The following is a 25,965-nucleotide window of genomic DNA, read 5'->3' on the forward strand; positions in this document are numbered from 1 at the left end:
CATGAAAAACAATGAGAGAGATTCCTATGTTCTGCACAGAAGTGTACCCATGACAACACTAAGACAGTGGAAAGATCTAGCTGGAGCAAATTCTGCACAGTATGATCCCATCTTTGTAAAAACAAAAAAATTATATGTGAATGTAAACAGCCTATGTTCTTATATAGACTGTGTACAGGAAAAATGTATGATAGAAAATATTTCAAATTATTAACAGTGGTTAATCCGGAGGCATGGGAGGACGGTGCTATTGGAATTTTAAAAATTTTATTTTAACATTTATTTGTACATTTTTGTGGGGTATAGCATATTGTTCCAATACATGCATATACTGCACAATGATTCACTTAGGGGAGACAGCATAGTTTTGTAGCCATTAGTCTACCACTTCTCCTCTACTGGAATATTTTATAGTATGAACTAAAACAAAACAACAGGCCCTCCTTTTAAAAAATTGCTAACTTAAGGTTAATTGAACTCATATGACTGTTTTCACTTATGTCAATATATACATTTTATGATGATTTAGTAGAAGCAAAAATGATTTCTTAAACTTTCCTTGTTATGAGAAATAAACATTTAGAAAAATTTATGGATGTTGATGCAGCAACATATTCTTGGTAAGTCTCATTACTTAACAGCTTTTCTGGTGCATGCAAAATATTTCTTAAATTGTTTAAAAAAATCATTTACCTGCTCGAATTTTGACAGCTTGTGGAGTCAAACGCCTATTAATATTGTTAATGAGTACTTCCCGTTCATTTTCATTCAAATCTAAACTATCCAAAATAGATGGGTCTCTGATTTAAAAAAGGAAACAACAAAAACAAAAGGCCAAGGTTACATTACTGATGATTATGAAACAAAATACCATGGAAAAATGCACATAATAACAAAGGTTTAGTGCCAGAATTAGAGTTGGAATCTTAGCCTTTCACTTTAATAACTATTTGTTTTTGGGCATTTCCAAACTACGGTTTCCAAATGTGTAAAATGAAGATGAAAATAGTACATCTCACAGGATTGTGGCATTAAATGAGATAAGGGAAGTAAAGCCCTTAGCAGCATATGACAAACAGAAAACACATTAACTGATTATCATTAAAATAAATTTTATTTATAATTTTTTGTTTGTTCTCATTTTTTTGGTAGCTGGCTGGTCCAGGGATCCAAACCCTTGACCTTGGTGTTATAATACTCTGCTCCCACCAACTGAGCTAACCAGCCAGCCCAAAAGAAAAATTTTAGAAATGTGACTGCAACAAGCAATTTAATGCCTTCCAATAATACATCTGACATGCCACTATAATTAAGCATTTCCATATAATTAGCAGTCCCTGCTTCAAGGAGTTTATAGTCTNAGCATATGACAAACAGAAAACACATTAACTGATTATCATTAAAATAAATTTTATTTATAATTTTTTGTTTGTTCTCATTTTTTTGGTAGCTGGCTGGTCCAGGGATCCAAACCCTTGACCTTGGGGTTATAATACTCTGCTCCCACCAACTGAGCTAACCAGCCAGCCCAAAAGAAAAATTTTAAAAATGTGACTGCAACAAGCAATTTAATGCCTTCCAATAATACATCTGACATGCCACTATAATTAAGCATTTCCATATAATTAGCAGTCCCTGCTTCAAGGAGTTTATAGTCTGGCTTGAAAAGAACAAAAACATGGAAAAACTTGTAAAAATAAAAGTACAATCCAAAGGCATCAGGACAGGAAGGTATTACTTGCAGTTAATAGTATCAGGAAGGGATTCATGCAGAAAATAGCATTTCATCTGACCCTCCTAAGTGCCACAGATAGAGATCATAGTCTTAGTCACTGGCAGGTTTGATGAATGAATATAAAACCAAAAACTGAAGTAATGGCTAAAAGAATGATAGTACTTCAACAAGCAAAGGTAGAACTGTGGTAAGAAAGTTAATGATAAAAAAGGAATGGCATGAGCAAGCACCAGGCTTAAAAAAGCATGGGTGGGGGCTGGTTGGTTAGCTCAGTTGGTTAGAGTGTAGCCTCATAACTCCAAGGTCACGGGTTTGGATCCCCACACTGGCCAGCAGCCAAAAAAAAAAAAAAAAAAAAAAAAAACCAGCATGGGGTCTGCTTAAGGAATGAAAGGTAAAAGAATCTGGGTGGAGGGAACTTTCATTCAGCTAATACAAAGTAACAAGACAAGTCAACAAAAATGCCTACAAAGTAACAAGAAGACAAAAGAATGGAAAATGAGCAAATGAGATGAATAGATGTTTCAGAGAAGAAATAGTCAATAAACATGAAAAGCTGTTTACCAACAACCAGAAGCATGCAAATAAGATATAAGGGTACTCAAAAAGTTCATGGAAAAATAGAATTAAAAGATAATACAAATCTTTCCATGAACTTTTTGAAGTACCCTTGTACTATTGTAATCCATCAGACTGGCAAAAGGAAAAAAACCTGAGATATATACCAAATGTTGGTGAGGATGAGGGGAAATAGGAATACTTATATAATTACTAGAGGAAATATAAATTGTTGAATCAATTTGGAGAGTACTTTGGCAAAACCAAGTTAGTTTAAAAATATGTGTGTGTATATATATATAATCAGTCCTACAGCCCCAAAATTCCACTTCTAGGTATTTACCTTAGAAACTGTCAAAACATGCACACATGGAGACATAGAGGAAATATAAATTGTTGAATCAATTTGGAGAGTACTTTGGCAAAACCAAGTTAGTTTAAAGATATGTGTGTGTATATATATATATATAATCAGTCCTACAGCCCCAAAATTCCACTTCTAGGTATTTACCTTAGAAACTGTCAAAACATGCACACATGGAGACATGTATATGGATATTCATTATAACATTGTTTGAAATATGGGACAAAAAGGAAAATTACTTAGTATCTCTTAATAGGAGAACAGATAAATAAAACATTCTCACAATGAAATACTGTATAGAAATTAATATGGATGAAGTAGGTATACATATATCAATTTGGAGAAACGTTGCTCAATTAACAGCCTTACAAGTAAAAGTGCAAGGTACAGAAAGATGCAATAAATTAAATTAAAAAAAAAAGATTCTGCATGTACTTTATAGATATATATATATGTAGTAAAACCATAAAAACATAAATAATAATGATACATACTAATAATTTCAGAATAGCAGCTACCACTGATGAGTTACAGGAATGGGTGTGAAGAGGTAAAACATTGTTTCCAACTAGCTCAGAAATTTTATTTCTTAAAAGAAAAAAAATATGAAACACACGTGGCAAAGAATTAGCATTAGTTAAATCTGGACAGTTGCTACATGAGTGATGAAGAGTAGAGTGTTAAGTGCCAAGGCTTAGTGGTAATGGAGGTGGTGCTGGAGACAGAGGCTAAAGAGGGGAAGCCGGAGACAGATGATGACAGTGAGACAAGTTAAATAATGTCTTGACTGAGGAGTGCAGGACAGAAATACAGGCAGTGTTTAATGGTTAATGGCACAAATTCTGGATGGAGCCAGAATGCCTGAATTTGAATACTGGCTCTAGGATTTGTTAGCTGTGTGACCTTGAACAAATTATTTAATCTCTGCCTCAATTCCCTCAACTATAAGATAGGGATAATAGCACTTATACCAGAGGTGGTTATTAGAATTATATAAATGTTAGCTCTATTATTATTATTCCCATGTTTTCTACAGCATAATATACAAAAAAAGAGATTAAGTCACTCAAGGGTAAACTGGAAGGTATTTGGAGCCCCAGATGAATTAGCTTGCTGGGTCCTCTAACATCCCAGGTCCCATTTAGCCATTCTGAAGGCTGAGGGGATCAATATCTCCTGTCGGCACAAGGATTGGGAAAGCACCATCAGTGCAGGGCAGTGGTGAGGCTGCTTGTGGAACATTAACATTTAGGTGAAGAAGTAGCAAGTGAAGAGAACTGATGGAGTCTGGATGGTAAAGGACACAGTGCTTGCTGCAAGAGATAGTAGAAGGAATGTTGAGAAATGGAAGAAACTGGAAAGTATTTTTATGTTGATGGAGCAAAATGAATAAAGGGAAAAGCTGAAGACCCAATAGAGGGAGTAAATGATGGAAAGAGATCCCTGAGCAGTAGCTGGGCACAGGTGGTAAGATTAGTTTGACAGCAGGAAGAATACAAATTACAGTGTGACAGGAATACAGGAGGAAATGACAGGTGGGATGGAGATAAGTTTGTTGAGATAGCAGAAGGAGAGGAGTTCTTGTGCAATGGCTTCTATTTTCTTTACAAAACAAAATGGGTAGTGAGCACACCAGCTGAGAGTGAGAGAAGCAGGGTAGAGTATGTTTCTGAGGAAGAGCATGGATAAGTTTTAAAACAGCCACTATAAAAATGGGAGGAAGAACTGACCAGGACCAGAGACAATGTGGGACAGCAGTGAAGGCCCAGCTGAGGTCGGAGACCATGAATATGCAGTGGCACCAACCTGCAAGACTGTGATTTTTTCCTAGCAGCACCCAGCAGTCTACAAGTGCAGAGAAGGCAGGAACACCGATCCAAGGCTAGATGTAACAGAAGGAAAAACAGGGCAAAAGCTCATGATATTGGCAAGAAAGTTGCTGAAATGATGGATCATGGTGTGTCTATGCTGGATAAGAGAAGGCAGAAAAGGGTGAAAAGACAGGGAGAAAAAAGTTTTGGAATCAGAGTCTAATACATAAGAATAAAGAAGATACGGAGTAGGACTGACTACATGGGAGCTGAAAAGATAGGAAGCTGTAGCAAAAAAATAGAAAGTGTGAATTAAAAATTTTAGAGGCAGAGCAAGTCTTGGTGATAATAAGGCCCAAACTGAGGCTACACGGAAGACTGGCTTAAAGTGGTGTGGGTCGGAGGAATTGAGGTAAAGAAAACAAGAGATTACAGTTTTGGACGAGACATCCACATTGGTCCTAAGTCACCCAGGACAATAACAAAACCAGGAAAGGAAAATGCTTAAGGGAGTAGTGTGAAATGAAACCATATGGTTTACGAAGCTATGTAACTATGGTATATGAATCTACATAGACTTGACCATACAGGATTGGCCCACAACATTGGCCTCTTATACTGAAACATCTTTATCTAAATTTGGCAAGGACTTAACACATGGATGTTGTGCTATTATGTGGCAGACTATCAACCTGTGTACTAGACCCAGCAGCTATGATATCAAGGCAGAAGCAAAGTCAAGAAGGTGTTCTTACGAGACAGCATGCTTAAATGCATCATAGGCACCGTATCCAGGTCGTTTGTACTTGTCATCAAAGACCCAGGCAGTCCTCTGGAATAGGCTTTCCAGCTGCTCGTCCTTAGTGTATTCTAACACCTCAGCAACATGACGAAGAATGCTATAAACCTAGAAACAAAATGAAGAGCTCAACAACTCAAAGATAAGAGATCTATAAAAAATAGATATTTTTACATTTTAGTAGACAGCATAATTTGAGTACCATAATTCTTTAACAACAAAAGATCTCCATATAAGTTCTTTCTCCATAGAGAAATATTCACTTTCCCATAATAATTAATTCAAGCGGGTATAACAAGTAAAACAGTACACAATTTAGGGTCTTAAGACCTGTATCAAGTCTTGACAATGGGACAAATTAACATCTCTGAATTTGTTTCTTCTGGAAAAGGGAGATACTAGCATCTCTCTTTCTTACTGAAGAGAGCTCTTGTGTAGATCAAATGTATACAAACATACACCATAAATGCAAAATTATTATACAAATGTAAGCTGTTATTATTATTCCATATGAGAGCACAGAACCAGAATTGAGATTTTAATATTTCTTTTGCTCTGTTATCATTTGACAATTATCCTTCAATCTTCCCCATCTGCCAAACTTTTCTCTAACCTTCTAAAAATAACACAGGGTTTAGAAAAGAGAAAAAATATTGAGATTTTAATATTTCTTTTGCTCTGTTATCATTTGACAATTATCCTTCAATCTTCCCCACCTGCCAAACTTTTCTCTAACCTTCTAAAAATAACACAGGGTTTAGAAAAGAGAAAAAATATTTTTTTAAAAAAGGACGTTTTCATGTTAGGTACACATGAAAATTGGGTGAGGAAAGATACTTTACTCTCTCTTTTATGGGGATTAAACAAGATATAAAAAATCTCTACATCGAACATTGTTTTTTTGGCATTTATCTTGAGGACAGAAACACATATGGCAGAAGAGAACAACAGATTCCAGAGAAGATGTCTAAACCACATTGCAGTAATAGTAAACATAACAGTAAAATAAAGAGAAAGATTTGGGTAATTTACTCTCTCTTTTATGGGGATTAAACAAGATATAAAAAATCTCTACATCGAACATTGTTTTTTTGGCATTTATCTTGAGGACAGAAACACATATGGCAGAAGAGAACAACAGATTCCAGAGAAGATGTCTAAACCACATTGCAGTAATAGTAAACATAACAGTAAAATAAAGAGAAAGATTTGGGTAATTTACTCTCTCTTTTATGGGGATTAAACAAGATATAAAAAATCTCTACATCGAACATTGTTTTTTTGGCATTTATCTTGAGGACAGAAACACATATGGCAGAAGAGAACAACAGATTCCAGAGAAGATGTCTAAACCACATTGCAGTAATAGTAAACATAACAGTAAAATAAAGAGAAAGATTTGGGTAATTTACTCTCTCTTTTATGGGGATTAAACAAGATATAAAAAATCTCTACATCGAACATTGTTTTTTTGGCATTTATCTTGAGGACAGAAACACATATGGCAGAAGAGAACAACAGATTCCAGAGAAGATGTCTAAACCACATTGCAGTAATAGTAAACATAACAGTAAAATAAAGAGAAAGATTTGGGTAATTTACTCTCTCTTTTATGGGGATTAAACAAGATATAAAAAATCTCTACATCGAACATTGTTTTTTTGGCATTTATCTTGAGGACAGAAACACATATGGCAGAAGAGAACAACAGATTCCAGAGAAGATGTCTAAACCACATTGCAGTAATAGTAAACATAACAGTAAAATAAAGAGAAAGATTTGGGTAATTTACTCTCTCTTTTATGGGGATTAAACAAGATATAAAAAATCTCTACATCGAACATTGTTTTTTTGGCATTTATCTTGAGGACAGAAACACATATGGCAGAAGAGAACAACAGATTCCAGAGAAGGGCAAAGAAAACAGGAACAGTGGAAATAATACCATTAAGAACTGAGGATCAGGGCTGGCCAGTTAGCTCAGTTGATTAACATCCGCCTTGGCCGTACAGCAGTAATATGCAGTCAGGTGATACCAATGTTGCTGGTCCAGAGAATACATTCTGAGTGGTAAAGTTCTAGATTTTATTAAAGAGATTTTAATGATATTGTTTTGAAATGTCTAAACCACATTGCAGTAATAGTAAACATATCAGTAAAATAAAGAGAAAGATTTGGGTAATGGTTTGATGGCTTTATATCTTTACTCTCTCTTTTATGGGGATTAAACAAGATATAAAAAATCTCTACATCGAACATTGTTTTTTTGGCATTTATCTTGAGGACAGAAACACATATGGCAGAAAAGAACAACAGATACCAGAGAAGGGCAAAGAAAACAGGAACAGTGGAAATAATACCATTAAGAACTGAGGATCAGGGCTGGCCAGTTAGCTCAGTTGATTAGAGTGGAGCCTTGTAACACCAAGGTCAAGGGTTCAGTTCCCCATACCGGCCAGCCAAAAAAAAAAAAAAAAAAAAAGAAGGAAGAACTAAGAATCTGGGGAATGTGGAATAATCTAAATAGGATCTGAGAACACAGAAATACAGACAGAAAAAATATGAAGACATGAAATGGGTGTTCCTGCTTTACTAGTACCTACTGCGCTTAAGTAGAAAATTATAGCAAAAATTATAAGGAAAAAATAATCCCAACACATTAGGGGGAAAAAACTAGTTAATAGGGCCCTACCTTGCTTTCCCGGATTCACAGACATTTTACCAATTCTTGTTCGTTCTTAATGTACAACAGCTGGTTGTCTTTTATCCTTATCCCAGAACAGAGTTGAAAGTCAAGAACTATGTGTTCTGACATCCCAATCAGAAAAAAGCTAAACCAGCTGAAATTACCCATAGTTAATTTAACCTAAAATGGCTTCAAACACTAATTTCCAGTACTGATTTGAGAATACTAGCCCATAAGCAATGCTTTAAGGTTGTAGCACCAAGAGATAAAAAACACTATAGTAGTACTCTTTCGAAATTAAGTCTTCAGCTTATTTTTTCACATAACACATAATTGGAAACAAAAATATAAAGTTAGAAAAAATGCAGGGTTTTTCATTTTTCTGCCAGGAACAACATACTGATTATTTATTAAACACACAAATGGTGGACTAATTTGACTCAAAAATCAACTTACAGTTTTGGATTTTGTGAATTTGTCTTCACATTTTATTGCTTCCTCTGGAGAAACTCTTCTTTTTGACAAATCAATATATCCTGTATGAGAAAATTTTGGGAAAAAATATTGTCCAGATGTCAGTGTACTACTGTAACCAGTTTTCATAACCACAGTAAGTGTATGATTAGCATACTTACAATCATTCTCCACTAAAATCATATCAACAAAATACTGCATAAGAAGTACAAGATAAAAAATTTTGTCTTCACAAATGAATTTTTATCAGGAATTGTATAATCTTTATTACCTTGGTGAGGTAACTAATAATTTTCAATTATCCAAATGAAAGCTAGCCAAACACCTCCTTTCTCTACTTCCTTCCCTGAGCTTCTGCAGAATAGGACTTCACTCTGACCTTGATTCAGTTTAAGTACTTATCCTCAACAGAAGTCACAAAGAATGGAACAAATTATCATCCCCAAATAACTACCATATCCAAGTGACCATGCAGGTGCTTTACTTAAGCATCTCACTGAACCCTCACAACAATCCTGCATGGTAGGTCATCCTCTTTCCCACAACCCCCCAAACCCCCTTTTCTTCTATTCTTGGCAGCTGGCCCATACAGGGATTGAACCCTGTACCTTGGTGTTCTCAGCACCCTGCTTTAACCCAACTAAGCTAACTGGCCAGCTCCCTGCCACCCTCCCCAACCTTTTTTTAATCTGAAGAATCTAAAACTCAACAGAAGTTAGGTAACTTGTCAGGGTCAAATAGCCAGAAAAGGGCTGAAACCCACAAACCAGTGCCTGGTCAGGACTTCCAGTACAATGCTGAATAACAGTGGAGAGAATGAATAACCTTGCCTTGTTCTCAATAATAGTGGAAAGTATGTTTGTAGCTTTTTCCTAGACACCCTTTATCAAATTAAAGAAATTTCCTTCTATTTCTAGTTTGCTGAATTTTTATCATGAATGGAAACTGAATTGTCAAATGCTTTTTTGCATCTATTAAAATGGTTATGATTTTCCTCCTATATTCTGTTAATATAAATAGATATTATTTCTGATTTTGTATATTCTTTTTCATAAAAAACTAAGCTATAATTTACATATAACAAAATTCACTTTTAGTATATAGTTATGAGATTTAACAAAAGAATAGTCATGTGACCACCACCACGATCAAGATCCACCGCCACTACTCCCCAAGCCACTATAAATAGCTGTTTACAGGTTTCTTTGTGAACACAAATTTTCATTTCACTTGGGTAAATACCTGGAAATGCAAAGATTTGTACTATCTTTTAGTTCTATTTTTCCACAAACTTTTGAAGTACCATCACATATGTTTAATTTTAATTGCCAACATGTTTCCCAAAGTGGATGTACTATTTTGATTCCCATGAGCAATGTGGAGCAGTTCTATCTGCTCCATTTCTCTGTTTTTCTTCTTGTTGTTGTTATTGTCAATCTAGTAAGCGTGTAGTGGCATCTCTGTGGCTTTAACTTACATTTTCCTAGTGACTAATGACGCTCAACATCTTTTCATGTGCACACTTGCCATCCATTTATCTTTTATGGCAATGTGTCTATTCAAATCTTTTGCTCATTTTTTAACGGGTGGTTTAGATACGGGATTTACAAGTTGTTAAATAGTTCTTTAAATATTCTGGCTTATCTTTTCATTCTCTTAACAGTGTCTTTCAAAGAACATAAGTTCTTAGTTTGATGAAGCCCAATTTATCAATTTTTCCTTTCATAAATTGTGCTTTTGGTGTTGTGTCTAAGAAATTTTTGCCTAGCCCAAGGTCAAAAAGATTTACTCCTGTTTTCTTCTAGAAGTATTATAATTTTAGATCCTACATTTAGGTCTATGATTCATTCTAAGTTAATTTTTATATGAGATGTATGAATTAAAGTTCCTTCGCACATATGGACATCCAGTTGTCCCAGCACCATTTGTTAAAAAGTTGCACTTGTACCTTTGTTGATAATCAACTGATCGTATAAAATAACCCCAACAGTATAAGTGAGAGCGTACATAAAGTTTAGATTATTATTAAACCTTCCACACATTCCACTTGGTCATACTTTATTATCCTTTTTATATATTGCAGAATTTGATAAGCATATATTTTATCATGAATTTCTGCATCTATGCTCATCACAGCTTAGGTCAGTAATTTCCTTTTGACACCAAGGTCAAGGGTTTGGATGGCTGTACTGGCCAGCCACCAAAACAGTAAATAACAATCTGTCCATTTCATCTAATTTGCTGGAGTTAGTGACATAAAGTTGGTAATAATATTCCTTTATCAGCCTTTTAATATCTGTAGCATCTGTTAGTGATAACCCTATCTCATTTCTGAAATCGGTAATCTATGCTCTCTCTTTTTTCCACCAGTATAGCTACGGGTTTATCAATTTTATTCTTTTCAAAAAAACCCAACTTTTAACTATTAACTTTCCCTTCTTTTTAAAAATTTTCTATTTCACTGATTTATTCTCTTTATTATTTCTTTCCTTCTACTTTGGGTTTACCTTCCTGTTCTTTTATCTTCTTAAAGTGAAAGCCTAGATAATTGTTTTTAGAGCTTTATTCTTTTCTAACATAAGCAATTAAAGCTATAAATTTCCCCTAAGGCCTTCCTTAATACATGAATTATGTGGAAGTGCATGTTTAATTTTGCCAATATTTTTTTTCTCCCAAGATATGATACTGATTTCAAACTTAGTTTCAATGTGACCAGAGAACACACTGTATGATTTCAATCCTTCAAAATTTATCCAGTTATATTATGGCTCAACTTAATTGTTTATCTTGGAGAACATGCATGCCATACATACTTGAAAAGAATATGTATTCTGCCTATTCTGGGTGTAGTGTTGTAACTATCAATCAGGTCAGGGTCTTTATTGATTTTTTTGTCTGGTTGTTCTATCAATTGTTCAGAGCTTGTTCAAACCTCTAACTATGATAACAGATGTCTACTTTCTCTCTTGAATCCTTTCGGTTTTTGCTTCATATAATTTGAAGCTCTATTACTAGGGACATTCAGAGCTTGTTCAAACCTCTAACTATGATAACAGATGTCTACTTTCTCTCTTGAATCCTTCGGTTTTTGCTTCATATAATTTGAAGCTCTATTACTAGGGACGTACACATTGATGACTGCTATTTTCCATCTAACAAATTGACCCTTTATCTTTACAAAATGTCCTTGTTTTACTCTAGTTAATACTCTTTGCTTTAAATCTTTTTTACCTGATATTAACAGACACTCCAGTTTCCTTATAGAAGTGTTTGCATTTTATATCTTTTTCCATCCATTTATTTACAACCAAGTATATCTCTTGTAGACAATGTTATCATTGGGTCTTGCTTTTTAATCCATTCTAACAATCTGCCTTTTTTTTTTTTTTTTGTCTTTTTTGTGACTGGTAAGGGGATCGCAACCCTTGGTGTGGTGTTGCCTGCACCACGCTCAGCCAGTGAGCGAACCGGCCATCCCTATATAGGATCCGAACCCGCGGCAGGAGCACCGCTGCGCACCCAAGCGCCGCACTCTCCCGAGTGTGCCATGGGGCCGGCCCAACAATCTGCCTTTTAATTAAAATATTTACTTAATTCAGATTTAATGTAATTATTGATATAACTGGATTCAGGCCAACTTTTGGGGGGAGGTCATGTTCAGTTTTTTTCTTACTTTTTAAAAATTTAAATAAGGAGAATTCTTCCATATGGAAAGAGCTAGTATGGGCTGGCCTGTGGCTCACTCGGGAGAGTGCAGTGCTGATAACACCAAGGCCATGGGTTCGGATCCTATATAGTGATGGCCAGTTCACTCACTGGCTGAGTGTGGTGCTGACAACACGAAGCTAAGGGTTGAGATCCCCTTACCAGTCATCTTTAAAAAAAAAAAGAAAGAAAGAGCTTGTACAATCACATATTTGAAAGGAGAAACAACAGGTGCTAAACCAAAAGGAAAGAGTGCAGCGGAAGTGTGCTATCTCACAGGCCTGGTGAATCCATGATTCCATTTCCAATCCAAGGTAAAAGTTTCCCAAAAATAATGTATATACAAACTGCACATTACACCATTAGCCATCATCTGCCCTTTAAAATGTCTGGTCTACATGAAAACACAAAGAGAGGAAAGGCCAAAGTAAAAACAAAAGGCAACAAAAACACAACCCTCTCAAGAACAAAACAAAATCCCCCAAATCCTTTTTACTATGCAAGGTATGAAGTTAAAAGCTTTAGAGTACAGTATCCCCTTTAAACAATGGAAAAAATCATCCAAACAGAGCCTTCATAGGAATTTCCACTCCGAGGCTTTGTAACATGCTGATGACAGCGCCCTGGGGATGCTGCTACCATCCTGGAGGCCACCAAACTGGGGTGAAGAAATGGTAAACAGCAGATCTTATGCAATGGGAAGGTCACTAGCAAAATACGCACTGGTGGCCTGGTAGGGAGAGTGCCTGGGTGACTTGACAGCATCCATGCCCAACACTGAGCCACTCTGATCCCGCATGACTTACTTGTCTTAGGCCCATCTCACACTCAGAGCATTGACCTTACGGTTGGTCAATGATGAAGTCTGTGACTCTCTGATGCTCAGAGCTGAGGAGGATGATGAGTGTGTGCACCAAGTGCCCAATGAGGCAGTGTTTGGCAATTCTGGAAAAGCCCCATTTCCCTGCTGTTTGGTTCCCCTCCGCCAACCAGCTGCATACTGCTTCTGAAATCTTTATTTGTCCCTTTTCCCTTCCTACAGAGCAAGCCTGGTTGGAAGGTCTGCTGGAAACTACCTTTGACAACTAAGAATTCCAGAGTGTGTGTACTTTGTCAGGTCTACTTTTCAAGTACTTTTCTTTCTGTTCCCTTTCCTGACTTCTTTGAAGTTAACTTAATATTTTTTAGAACTCCATTTTAATTTGTCTTTGACTTTTTGGTTACTCCTCTTTGTATTTCTTAGTGATTGTTCTAGGATTACAATTATACATCCTTAACTATTTAAGTTAATATTGTTCTACTGCACATAAAATATAAGAATCATACAGATCTTTTTACCACCCCACCTCCTGGGCTTTGTGCTTTAGTTTTCAAATGCATCATGTCTGCTTTAAACAGTGTCTGTGTTTTCTTAGATTCTATATTTGTCTATTTGGCATCCATTAATCACAGAGCCAACTGTATTAACTATACATTCTTATTTTCTATATTCTTGAGGATCTGTGGCCTCACTGACTGGGGAGAGACTGCCCCTCCCAGGGGAAGAATTAGCAAAGGACTTGCTTGGGCATATGCCTTTCATAAGCAAACTAACCAATCTAGAGCTCACAAACTCATACACTAAGCCAATATTTCCCAGCCCTAAATTAACTCAGGGGCAGGTACCAGACAACTAGGGATAGCCTTTAAGCTTCAAGGCCTGCCAAAATCATTCAAACTAGCCAATCCTAAACTGTTTACCCGTCCTGCCTTGCTTTTTCTGCAGAAACCCCCATAAAAGCTATGGCCTAGTCTTTCCCCTAGCTCCTTCTGCCTCCTGACTAAAACTGGTGCTTCCCCAAGTGGCCCTGTATGGCATGGCATGCCACCTTCTCTCAGAAAATGTAAATAATAAAAATTTTCTTTCAATGGCACTGGCCTCTCTGTTATTCTCAGTCACCTCCATAAATTAAAATTCCTCATGTACAAATGAGACAAACAGTTAAATATATTTTATTGTTTTAGCAGTTAACTTGTCTGAACTCAAAACTATAAGCTCTGTCTTCCCAGGTGGGAAGCAACTGAAATCTGTTCAGATTTTTACCCTGAGTCTACCACGTATGTCAGTGGTTCAAGCGTCAGCCAGAGATTTGGGCAGAATTTATATATAGACTTAGGGGCCCTTTCTTTGGGCTCTCTCCTTTCTGTAATCCCTACTGCCACCATCACCACCACTTTCCACTTGCTGTGATTATACAGAACTCTCATCTCTGGTTCTCAAGCCAGTAAGATTGCTGGTTTTCCACTAGAACTTTAGCTGTCCTGCTTGAAGCTGTCTTCAGCATGCACTTAGGCAAAGAAGCCATAAAACAGAAAACGTGTCCAGTGCAGTTCTTTTCTTCCAAGTGTCGACTCACCTTCAGTTTTTTTTTTTTTCCTTTTTGTCTTTTTTACTGACCGGTAACGGGATCGCAACCCTCGGTGTTGCGCCCGTACCGGGGACCGGCAACGGGATCGCAACCCTCAGTGTTGCGCCCCCACCACGCTCAGCCAGTGAGCGGGAACCGGTCTCCACATGGGATCCAAACCCTCAGCGGGAGTGCCGCCGCGCTCCCAAGCGGCGCACTCTCCAGTGCACCACCAGGCCGGCCCTCACCTTCAGTTTTGACCTGCTTTTGGTCGCTCCTCATTGTCTTTAGGTAGTTATTTTTATATTTGTTCAGGGTTTATAGCTATAACATTGAAAGTTTTGTCCAGTAGAACCTAACCCCCTAGTATAAAAAATGGATCCCCTTTATAGGCTCTTTCACACTTTACTTTTTTTCTTATCCTACCCCGAAGACCCTCCCACATCAGAATATTCAGATCTCATTCTACATAAAATTGCACTGCTTGGATGTGCCATGATTTATTTAACCAGTCTTCATTTTGATTGTTTCTTGATTTTAATTAATACTGTACAAACAAATACTGCTATGGAAATATTTTTACATGTATCTATTATGTTTATGCAAGTATACCTTTCTATTTCTTTGATTGCAGCTGAAAATATATTTGATTCTTTCTTTTGTATATACAAGAGGTCTTCAAAAAGTTCATGGAAAGATTTGCATTATGTTTTAATTCTATTTTCCACAAACTTTTTGAAGTACCCTCATATTTTATATAACAGAAAAAGAAATACAAAAGAAAACACCATTCTAAGTACTACTGGGACAGTGATGTGAAGACTTACACAAGTTTAAGGAATAGTCTCAGTCTTCAAGTAGTTTAATAATTTTTGTGTCAGGGGGCTACAGTAAGTCATAGCAAAATACTTAGAACAATCAATGTGTGAAGTGGTAGTCACTACCTAAGAGATAATATAAGACATACTCAAGGTATATCATCTAAGATTATAATCAGAAAAAAATTAAAATGTCAAGTATGTGTAAGATGAAGCCCTTGCAGAAATGAGAAAATATCAGTAAAGTAGATGGCTGAGGAGATTTAGATGGACAAGTTCAATCAAGGTGACTGGGATGCAGTCTTTCAAGCATGATGGTAACTACTTACCTGAAACTAACACCTAATAAATTGGGTAAGATGGCTGAAACCAAATCCTACTTAATAACACTGTACAATGTGTTTTTTTTAAAACAAATGCATTCATGAGGTAATGATTTACATGGAGCCCAGGAAAAAGGCACCCAATGAGTAAAAAATGAATATTAATCCAGCACTGTCTAAAAGATCCCACAGGATCTGGGGGACACAGACATTCTAATTACCAGAGACATACAATACTGGATTTTAGGTGTGTGTGCACATACATAGTATGTTGCTTTTTCTAAACTTATATAAAATATTCCTAAAACCCATTTCCTTTTGCCCCATTTCCATGCTCACCCAGTAATCTGATTACTAATTTAGTTTTAAGTGAAGAAAAAGGTATCCAACACATTCAGGTTTACCAGCATAAATGAATGAATATGTACTCTGGTTTACTTACATGTCTTTTGAGTTTGGTTACCATGAGTCAATTACTAAGATCCTGATAAACAATAGGAATAAAATTCAAGTTATTTGACCCACAAAAAATAACCATGGGATGTACTACTTATATTACATAAGAAGTCTTGCTTAGATAGCTACTTGGCATCCTTCTCTGACAACTTTAAAAGTATAAAAGGAGTTTTTTAAAAAAAATAGCAGTAAATAATTTATAAAATATATATATATGTATTTTTTCTTTCCCCTGGCCCTGTTCTGTGAGAACCAAAAAATATATTTGTAAGTAAACCATTTCAATTCTGAAATTTATATTTTATTTATTTTATTTTATTTTTTGGTGGTTGGCCCATACAAGGATCCAAACCCTTGACCTTGGTGTTATAACATCACATTCTAACCAAATGAGCTAACCAGTCAGCCCTGAAATTTGTATTTCAGGTATTTTTCTCACTTACCCTTTTCTTTGTCCACTCTAATGACAACCACACATTCATTCCTGCCAATCCGGATAAGTTTGTTTATAGAACGGATACGCCTTCTGGACAACTCACTAAGAAGAATCATGCCTTCAATGTTGTTATATTCCAGCAAGCTGACATAAGCCCCCATTTCGGCAATGGATCTCACGTTCACCATCACTACATCTTCCACCTCAGGAAATTTGTGTTGGTAAAATCTACAACTTAGACCTGGCATTCTGCAATTTAAATGAAAGAATCAAATGAGTGTTCAGTTAAAGTCAAAATATATAAACATCAGTCAATTTCCCACATCTTGCCAGAGACCAATAAAAGATAAAGAAAAACGTAGTTATTAGTGTTCTCATCTCTTTGAACCTCTTAAATGGTACCAGAAAATAGATGGATGCTCAGAAACCAAGCTTTAATTTTTATTTTGCTCGATATTTTTGTAAGGCTTGAGTGATTCTCTGCCATCAGTTTTAGAGGAATCATAAAAAATAATGACCATCTATAAAGTACTCTGAAACCTAAGGATTAAAGGAATACCTCAAGAGTAAAATACTAATACTACCATTTTAAGGAATATCAAATGATGGGAAGCATCACTACCTATTATAATCTATCAGCAAAATTAAAGCTACTCTTTCTCTAAGTCAGCTAAGACCATATATGCTACCACCCACTATATAAAGTGTAGAATTTTCTGAATACCCAAACCTTAACCAATATGACATATCCTATCATTTATTATAGCCAAAAATTACAATATCACATGTCAAGTAGACAAAACCCAAGAATATTAATCACAAAATATACTAAAATTAATTAAAATGTATCCTCCTCTCATATTTTTTCCTTTTAAAACAAACAAATTTATTTCACCATTACCGTAATTTCTAGCTTCTATTCTTATTACTCCCAAAAAACCTATTCTTTTGTTGAACAGGTATACTTAACCTTGAGAATAGCTTAATAAATCTCCATTACTATAAGGTTCAAGTTTCTCTTAACCTCCAAGCATCAAAAATATTTAAAACTATTCCCTTTGATCCACCCAACCTACTTTCAGCACCACCCCTTTCTTTTATGACCCATAAGCCTGAAATCATACCATGGGTAAAGTATATTTTAAAAAGGAAGCTCTCAAACTAATCATGGCTAATGGTATTCATGTTTTTCTGTTAACCTTAACCTATTTACTGTTGTCAGCACTCAGAATACCATTAGGTAGTAGCAGACCTAAAGGCCTATGAAAAATTTGTGAAAACTCATTTACTAACTTATTTTTTCTCATTAATTGTAAAATAAAGCCATCACTACTTGACCTTAAGAGGTAAACCATCTATATCCACCTCATGGTACACCAAGAGTTCTGCTCTACTGCAGTGAGAACTGCCAACTGGCACCCACATATATTTTCCCAGTAGCTTCCTATTGACTTATACAAGTGGTCTTCAAAAAGCTCTTGGAATGATTCATATTATCTTTTAATTCTTTTACTCCGTGAACTTTTTGAAATACCCTTGTACATCTTTCCACTACCTATAGGGTCCTATATGATTTGGCCACTACCTCTCTAGTTTTCCCTATTTTAGAACAAGCACAGGTTAAGCAACTTGTTCTTTCACATATTGCTAACAAGAGATAAGACTAAGGATTTGAAGCCATGAAGTTTGGATCCAGAGTCTGTGCTCTTATCAACCAAGCTACATTTTCTTTCAATATTATTGATAAACATATTATAATTAGAAACATCTTAAAAAGCAACAATATAAATATTCAGGGCTGGAACATATACCACAAATCAGTGCAAACTATTAGTCTAATCTATCCTGTTTAACAACAACAAAAAGCAGCGTATTAATGACAGTGGTAGAGATATACTTCTCTTGTAGGTCAACAAAACAGGGATCTAGGAAAAAAAGAGAAGTAGACATTCAATGGCCAGAATCACCCACCCAAGAAACAGCTGAGCTGGCTGTTTTATTTTTAACAGGGCTTTTACTGGGGTTGGAGGGTTTCAGGGAGGACAACTGTTGCTGAATATCTGTATGTAAAGTACTCAAATTTGCAAAAAAAGTTTCAAAATGGGTATCAGAATAAATGATGTCACAGAAATGTGTGGAGCAGTTTCTAAGAGATTTAACACATGCTGACTACATTTACTTACCAAGTTTCTTCAAATACTAAAGGTGATGCTTTGGGGGAAGGTTACAGAACACAGGCAATAGTATAAAAGAATCCTGAAGGGAGCTATGAATACTACTTCTTTAGGAGGCATAAGTGTTTTTGCAATATATAGGGTAAATAAGGAATACTGTTGATGGTATGTTACTCACAATAAAGACAGCACATAGCCAGTAAGTACAAAAAAATCCATATCATAAAGGTTTTTGCAATATATAGGGTAAATAAGGAATACTGTTGATGGTATGTTACTCACAATAAAGATAGCACATAGCCAGTAAGTACAAAAAAATCCATATCATAAAGAATCTGCATATTGGTTGAAAGATTTCAAACATGTTGCCTTATGAAATGCGAATTATTTATTTATTTTTAAAGATGACTGGTAAGGGGATCTTAACCCTTGGCTTGGTGTTGTCAGCACCATGCTCAGCCAGTGAGCGAACCGGTCATCCCTATATAGGATCCGAACCTGTGGCCTTGGTGTTATCAGTACTGCACTCTCCCGAGTGAGTCACAGGCCAGCCCTTAAATAAATTTTTTAAAAACTTTTTTGTATTAGTCAGGAAAACAGAAACCACACTAGGCATTTATTCAGTGTTTTCTATCATTTTCAAAACATTTTGACTTATTTATTGGCTCTCGACAAGTGTCAAATCAGGTAAGCAGCATGGAGAACTTTGGGAATAGCCCTAGACTCGGGTTCCAGTCCTTGCTCTCCTACTTACTATCTGTGGGTGCCTGGGAAAGGTACCCCCTTTGAACTCTGGTTTCTTGCCTGAGCCACGTACCTCACAGGTTTGTTGAGGGTACCAAATAAAATAAATGTACAAACATTTTAAAAAGCGTAATGTGCTATACACAAACAAGATATTCAACAGCAAAGGAGGTATTACTTCCACTTTGCAATTTAATTCATTGACAATTTTTTTTTTTTGCAGTATCTCCTATGTACTAAGCACTACTAATACAAGAAAGACACTTATCTAAGGAATTAAGTATAGAGTGGGAAACAAACTAGTAAGCAAATAATTACAATATAATGTGCTATGAAAGGAACACAGTGATTCAATCAATTAACAAGGAACCGAGGAACAGAAACATTAAATAACTTCCTCAGGAGAAATACTTAATAAGTAACAGAGCAGGAGCTAAACCCAAGTCCTCTGACATTAAATCCAGAGTGTCTTTAACCCACAGAGCCTCAGTATCTCACAGAGCACCATAACACTATTCATTCATCTTTCAAAATATATTAACCAAACTCCAAGCTAATTTCAAATACCCTGCCAGTAATTTTGCCTGGATAAATGGTAGGTAGGACTTCTTAAGCTAGTCACATGGTCAGGTCACCATAAAAAATACAGAAAGTCCACATTCCTTTACAAAGTAAAGTGTATTATGTCATGACGACAACTATTGTAATAATTCTAATTTGGCTCTAACACCAGTATTGCTCTCTGAATGCTAGTTCTTGGTATAGGAATGCTACACAACTTTTTTTTTTTTTTTTTTTAAAGATGACCGGAAAGGGGATCTTAACCCTTGACTTGGTGTTGTCAACCCCATGCTCAACCAGTGAGCTAACCGGCCATCCCTATATAGGATCCGAACCCGGGGCCTTGGTGTTCTCAGCACCACACTCTCCCAAGTGAGCCACGGGACGGCCCCAAATAAAACTTTTAAACTATTTGATTACACAGTAGTTGAAATAGGAAATACTATCAAATCTCCACAAACACTGCTGTGCATCAGACAACTACATCTTTTGAGAATCAGTAACTGTCATTTGGCATAAGACGAGCGAAGAATAGGTAGTAAAGTTCTATAAAAATAATTTCCAAACTGTTGAAAGACAAAGAGAAGTTCTTTTCCTTGAATAACAACTCAATTGGTAGAAAATCATGACTCCTCTGCTACACCTTTTCTCCAAGAAAGTGTTTCTTGTTTAATGAAAATTAAAGCAGCCTAAGTTTGGAGGATAAAGGAACCCCAGGATGAATATCTACTTAACCCTAAAATACTCCCTTAACTTAGGCTTTCAGCTATACTTAATTGTAAGACCACAGTTCTATATTCACTGTTGTCAAAATACGGCAAACCGATACTAGCAGTAATAAACTCCTTAATAGTATGATTTAGTTTCTATTCAAGGGGTGCCTCATCCTACAGAAATACACAACTAGAACGATAAGGTAATTTGAGCTCAATTTTCAAAAACCGGTTATCAGATGAATAAACTATTCTCAGACCCAGCTGTTTTCAAGAGTGGCTTATCCCACTGATTCCGGAGAAGAGTCCATTCTCGTTTACAGTCAGAGGCAGGGGAAATTTTGGGTAGTACTCCTGGGGCGAGAAGAAAAAAAAAAAGATGGAATTCTCGGGCTCGGAAAAAGCAAAGTGCTCAGCGTCCTTGGCCCAGGGTGGGAGTAGGGTGTCACAATATTTTCCCGAGGCCGCCCCACCTTAAAGTATCCTCATTTTAAGCATATTGAAGAGTCTGTACAATCCACTTGTCCCACTTTCCTTCACGACATTCCTCCGCTTGTACAGTGATGCCTCTGGAACACAGGATGACCGACAAGGAGCCGGCGAGGAGGCCCATGACAGAGCCAGCGGAGGTGGCAGTGGTGTCCAGACACTTCCCGCGCAGGAAAGGGAAAGGGAGGTGTTAGCCCAGGGCCTACCCTCGCTTGACCACCCATGTCACTGGACACTAACCAAAGTGAGTTCCTGAAGAAACAGAACTGCAGGATTCATACCTGACGTTTGTGTGTGAATCCCGCACTGGGGTCCCTCGTCGCGCTGTAACCGGAAAGATCAGACTAGATCAAGCCGCACCAGCCACCGATCTTCCTCAGCGTGCGCTTCGCTCAACCCCACCGCGCATGCGGAACCACCTCGCGCAAGCGCCGACAGAAGAGGCGCCTCTTCACCACTGATCATAGAGTCTGGGTCCTCCGAAAACTAGGGAAAAACGTGTATCAAAGGACCTCCAAAGTACGTTCTCTCGCTGCCTTTAGTTTTCGTTAAGTAAACTTCAAGGCGTGGAGCCGAGGTAGGACTCTAATTCTTAGTCTCCGGAGAATAAATCCTCTTCGAAGTTTTAGTCAACCATGAGATGGCGCTGTGACTAAAGAGAAAAGTGAAAGAAGAGAAGGAGTGTACTCTTCTCATCTCTTCTTCCTCCCGGCGCGTGCAGCGCCTGGCACAGCCGCCGAGGAGCCGAAGAGGGAGGGAGTTGGAAGGCGAACCGAATTGACAGGCGATTCCGCGGTGCGCGCGCCTAACATCCGGGCATCGCCTTCATCCGGTCCTCCCCTCCCTCTGCTGTGACAACAGGAAGCGGAAGTAAAAATTGGGTATCTCGGCTGCCTCTTAGCAATGTGAGGGGTCAAGTGACATAACCAGCTGACTCCAATAGAGGAAGGGACTGTGGCGGCTGGGAGGGGAGCTGTTGCAACCACGACTGCCCGGCCGGGGACCCGAGCCGAACTGTCATCATCAGAATGTCGGGCAAAGACCGAATCGAAATCTTCCCCTCGCGAATGTAAGTAAAAGAATGTCCCTCCATTCCCTGCACCACCAGCGAGGTTCCTCGATTCCTGGGCGGATCCTGCGCTTTCCCCAGGCTCTTTTCGTGAGTCTGGGGCGAGGCTCCCTGACGGCCCCTTCACACATTCCTCCTGAGTGAACCGACCTGGACAGAGCTATCCCAGCTCACAGCAGAAGGCGCCGGGCCTGCTGGCTTTTGCGGGGGTCCGCTGCCTTTACTCAGTCATTCCACATACCCTTACAATTGATCCGGGCACTGAATTTGTATAACTGAACCGTCGCTACCCCTGCCCTCACAGAGCTTTCGGTTCAGTGGAGAGACAGAAAAGCCAACGAGGTTTGATAAATGCTCTGAGAAGAGAAGTGTACTGCGATGGGAAGCATGCAGAAGAGGTTCTTAAGCCAGAGTGGGGATTGAATCGAATCGCCCTAGCATGTTCCTCGGATTCACTCTTGGATCCCCTTACTGATTTTCCACGATCCGGTCAAACGTCACCTGCTGTGGGAAGATATCTCTGCGTTTCTCAGGCACTCCTTTCTCTAGCTCAGACCTCTATTAATATGTCATCACATTGTAAAGTGGGTATTTGTTTACGTATTTTTTCTTTCCCGCTAGACTGTGGCTCTCTCAAGGATTGAGTTTTTTGATTATTAATCCACGGAAGGTCCACAAAAAATGTTCCTTGAATGCCTTGGAATCTGCTCAGTTGTGGGCTATCTTTCTCTTTTGGCCTGAATTCTTTGTCAAGAGAAATGGCTTCTTAGCTGTTTGGCCAATTTGTGAAGAGAATTTTGAAGTTTTCGCAAATGTGCCTAACAACTTGTGGAGAGTAAAGATTGTTTCTCTTTTGGCCTGAATTCTTTGTCAAGAGAAATGGCTTCTTAGCTGTTTGGCCAATTTGTAAAGAGAATTTTGAAGTTTTCGCAAATGTGCCTAACAACTTGCGGAGAGTAAAGATTGTTCCTATTTGTGCTCTTCTCTTTCTCTTCTTTTTTTATTCAGTGAGGAAGCAGAAAATCAGTTTTGATTGTGACATTTAGATCTTTTCATTGTGGTCCTCTCTTCGGCGTCAGTGTTGTTTTTCCTCGTCCTATCCTTTTTCTCAGAGAATCTGAGGATACTAAAAATAAAACAGTTCTATCCAAACCCCAAACCCAGATTTCTGGCTCTGATGGGGTGACTACAGCTCTTAATGAAAGTAAAGAGTTTTAAAATTTTTTTTTTACCTTCACCTACTGACTTTCCAATAGCTGTTTCTGCCAGGTAGGAAGCAAGCTAGTTGTGAAGAAAGACAATACCTTTGAAATAGATAAGGATCAGGATTACCCAGGGGTGGTGAGAATTGCATAACTCACAGCACATAATGACTCCATCCAAACCTCTGCACTGAGAGTCCCTAGGATGTTCCTGACCTCTATTAAAATGCCTGTCTGAAAAAGCTCAAAACTGCCAGGAGAGTTTACTATTTGTTCTAGCCATTACCTGATAGATAGACCCTTGACCTCCCTTTCTTAGAGCATTTACTAAAATGGGCTTACAATTGTGAATATGTATCTCTTACAACTCGGAAGTGCCTCTCTCAAGGACCTGAGAGCCAATCAATTCCTTTTGAAATTTAATCACCAGGAAGGACAGGGCTTCTGTCTCCCAGTCTCTTTGGAAGGATAGAATCCTAATTTGAATAATTGCCAACCAGCAGACACACCTGGCCTAACATTACCAACCTTTTGTAATTTTTCATTTCCCTGACTACTTGAGGCCCGCTCCCCTCAGCAATCCCTCATTCTCTCTTTAAAAGGCCCAATCACCTCTGCAAATATCAGAATGGAGTTGAGCTCTTTCCCCTACTGTCAGTGGTTACCAAATGGAATCTGTTTTCACTGCTTTAACTAATGTCTGGCTGTATTTATCTTCGATAGTAGTCAGAATGTTAACATTTTTTTTTTGTCGTTTTTACTTTGGAACTTTTACCTTGAGAATAAGAGGCGAAAGTGGACAAGAAAAAATGATAGGTTTGTGAAGGTGAGAACTGCTATTTGAGAGCACTTAGTTTGCAGATTGAGAGGAAAATCAGATACGGAAAGTAACTGCTTCTCTAAATATCTTTCCTAAGGCCTAATAGCAGGTTCTTTGTCATGTAGTCAGATGTCTTTGATTCAGCTGGAAACAGTCATCCTCCTAGCTGAAGGCCCAACTTTTTTCATAGGGCTGTACAGCTCAGAAACATAAAGGAACAGGTTTTAAAAGTCCTAGAATATACTTCTAGCCTAGGACTTCTATTTCACAGACAGTTCCACTTTGTAGTGTTATCCTGTGAATTGTTGCTTTCACCCATTTTTGCCAGTTATGAATGGAAGATTTGAAGTCAACAGAAGTCAGTCAAATCCAGGTTTCATACTAGTTTTAAGTGCTTGGGCAAGTCATTCTGAGAGTCTTAAGAATTAGAATTTACCCATTTCACAGAGGTGCCATCACCTAGGAGGAAATTAAAATTAGCATGGTAAATTCACTTTATCAACCAGTTCACTTTTATATTACGAACTTGCTGGAATCTGTAGTACTAGGATTTGATTTAAATTTTATCCAACTCTTTGAGCCCAAATACTGGTATTTAGTATCAACAATACAGTATATTAAATGTACACATTAGGGTGGATAGCTCCTGCTCAAGCTGGAAACCGAACCAGATGCACTTGATTAGACCTCTGGTGAGGCCAGTCGGTGCGAAGTTAGCCACTGATAGCCAGCTTTTCAAAGAGACATCATTTATCTGCTGCTCCTTGTCATCTTTACGGGGAGGAAATCTTTAAGTGGTTGGGTACAGTGGACTGACCTAGGTTTGAGCCTTGGGGAACTCATTGGAGTCAGAAATCTGGTTCAAGTTCCCACTCTGCCTTTCCTTCACTGAGTGACTGTGAGAAAGTTATTTTACTTTTCTGAGCCTCATTTTCCTAATCTTTAATGTGTAAAGTCTCTTCCAGATATAGAAGTGTCTCAGTAACTTTAGCCCTATGGTAAAAGATTTCAGTATAATCTAAGAAGTTGGCCAAAAGTTTCACTAATACATGCAATTTTGTAGTTACCTGAAATTATATTCCCTTAAACAAATTGCTGTGTCTCAGTTATACAATCTATTGTTGGATTTTATTATCCAAACACTTGTTTTTTCATTATTAAATTTTATCTGGCATATGGGAACAAGAACAGAAATGTCAATTTCTGCTCTTGCTTGTCTGACTTTGGTATTGGGGCTTCTGATGGGGAACGTGTAAGTTTAGCTCATCACTTCTCAGGAGTCTTATATATGTTACTTGTTACCCAGAGTCACATACAAATTAATAAAATGATTGGTATTAGGGTCTTGATTGATGAAATCCAAATATTTTAATGCTACACTTTTAACAGAAAATGTAATAAATGGTTGTGGTATAAAATGCAAAAGGTGGGGCTGGACAGTGAGCTCACTTGGTTAAAGTGTAGTGCTGGTAACACCAAGGTCAGGGGTTTGGGTTTGCCAAAAAAACAAACAAAAAATGCAAAACATACAAAAGAATATACTGTACTAGTAAAAAGTAAATCTATATTTTTCACCCTGACCCATTTCCCAAAGGAAACTGTTGCCAATTTCTGTGAAACCTTTCGAGAACTATTCTCTGC

The 25,965-nt window shown here is 37.5% G+C and overlaps 1 protein-coding gene across 1 annotated transcript in view; it reads right to left on the reverse strand.

Annotated features, from left to right (window-relative positions):
• The window catches only part of EIF2S1 (eukaryotic translation initiation factor 2, subunit 1 alpha, 35kDa), a 28,312-nt gene extending 6,416 nt beyond the window's left edge, over positions 1-21,896 (reverse strand). The window contains exons 1-5 of the mRNA XM_008576311.1: positions 21,515-21,896; positions 16,560-16,801; positions 8,410-8,489; positions 5,224-5,375; positions 694-800 (exon numbers count right to left, since the gene is read on the reverse strand). Of these exons, the coding sequence (XP_008574533.1) occupies positions 694-800; positions 5,224-5,375; positions 8,410-8,489; positions 16,560-16,800 (580 nt within the window). The 5' untranslated portion in view covers position 16,801; positions 21,515-21,896. The remainder of the gene's footprint in view (positions 1-693; positions 801-5,223; positions 5,376-8,409; positions 8,490-16,559; positions 16,802-21,514) is intronic.
• Positions 21,897-25,965: the final 4,069 nt, after the last annotated feature.

This window comes from Galeopterus variegatus, unplaced genomic scaffold (genome assembly GCF_000696425.1).
Source record: "Galeopterus variegatus unplaced genomic scaffold, G_variegatus-3.0.2 Scaffold1325, whole genome shotgun sequence".
In the NCBI taxonomy this organism is placed as follows: domain Eukaryota; kingdom Metazoa; phylum Chordata; class Mammalia; order Dermoptera; family Cynocephalidae; genus Galeopterus; species Galeopterus variegatus.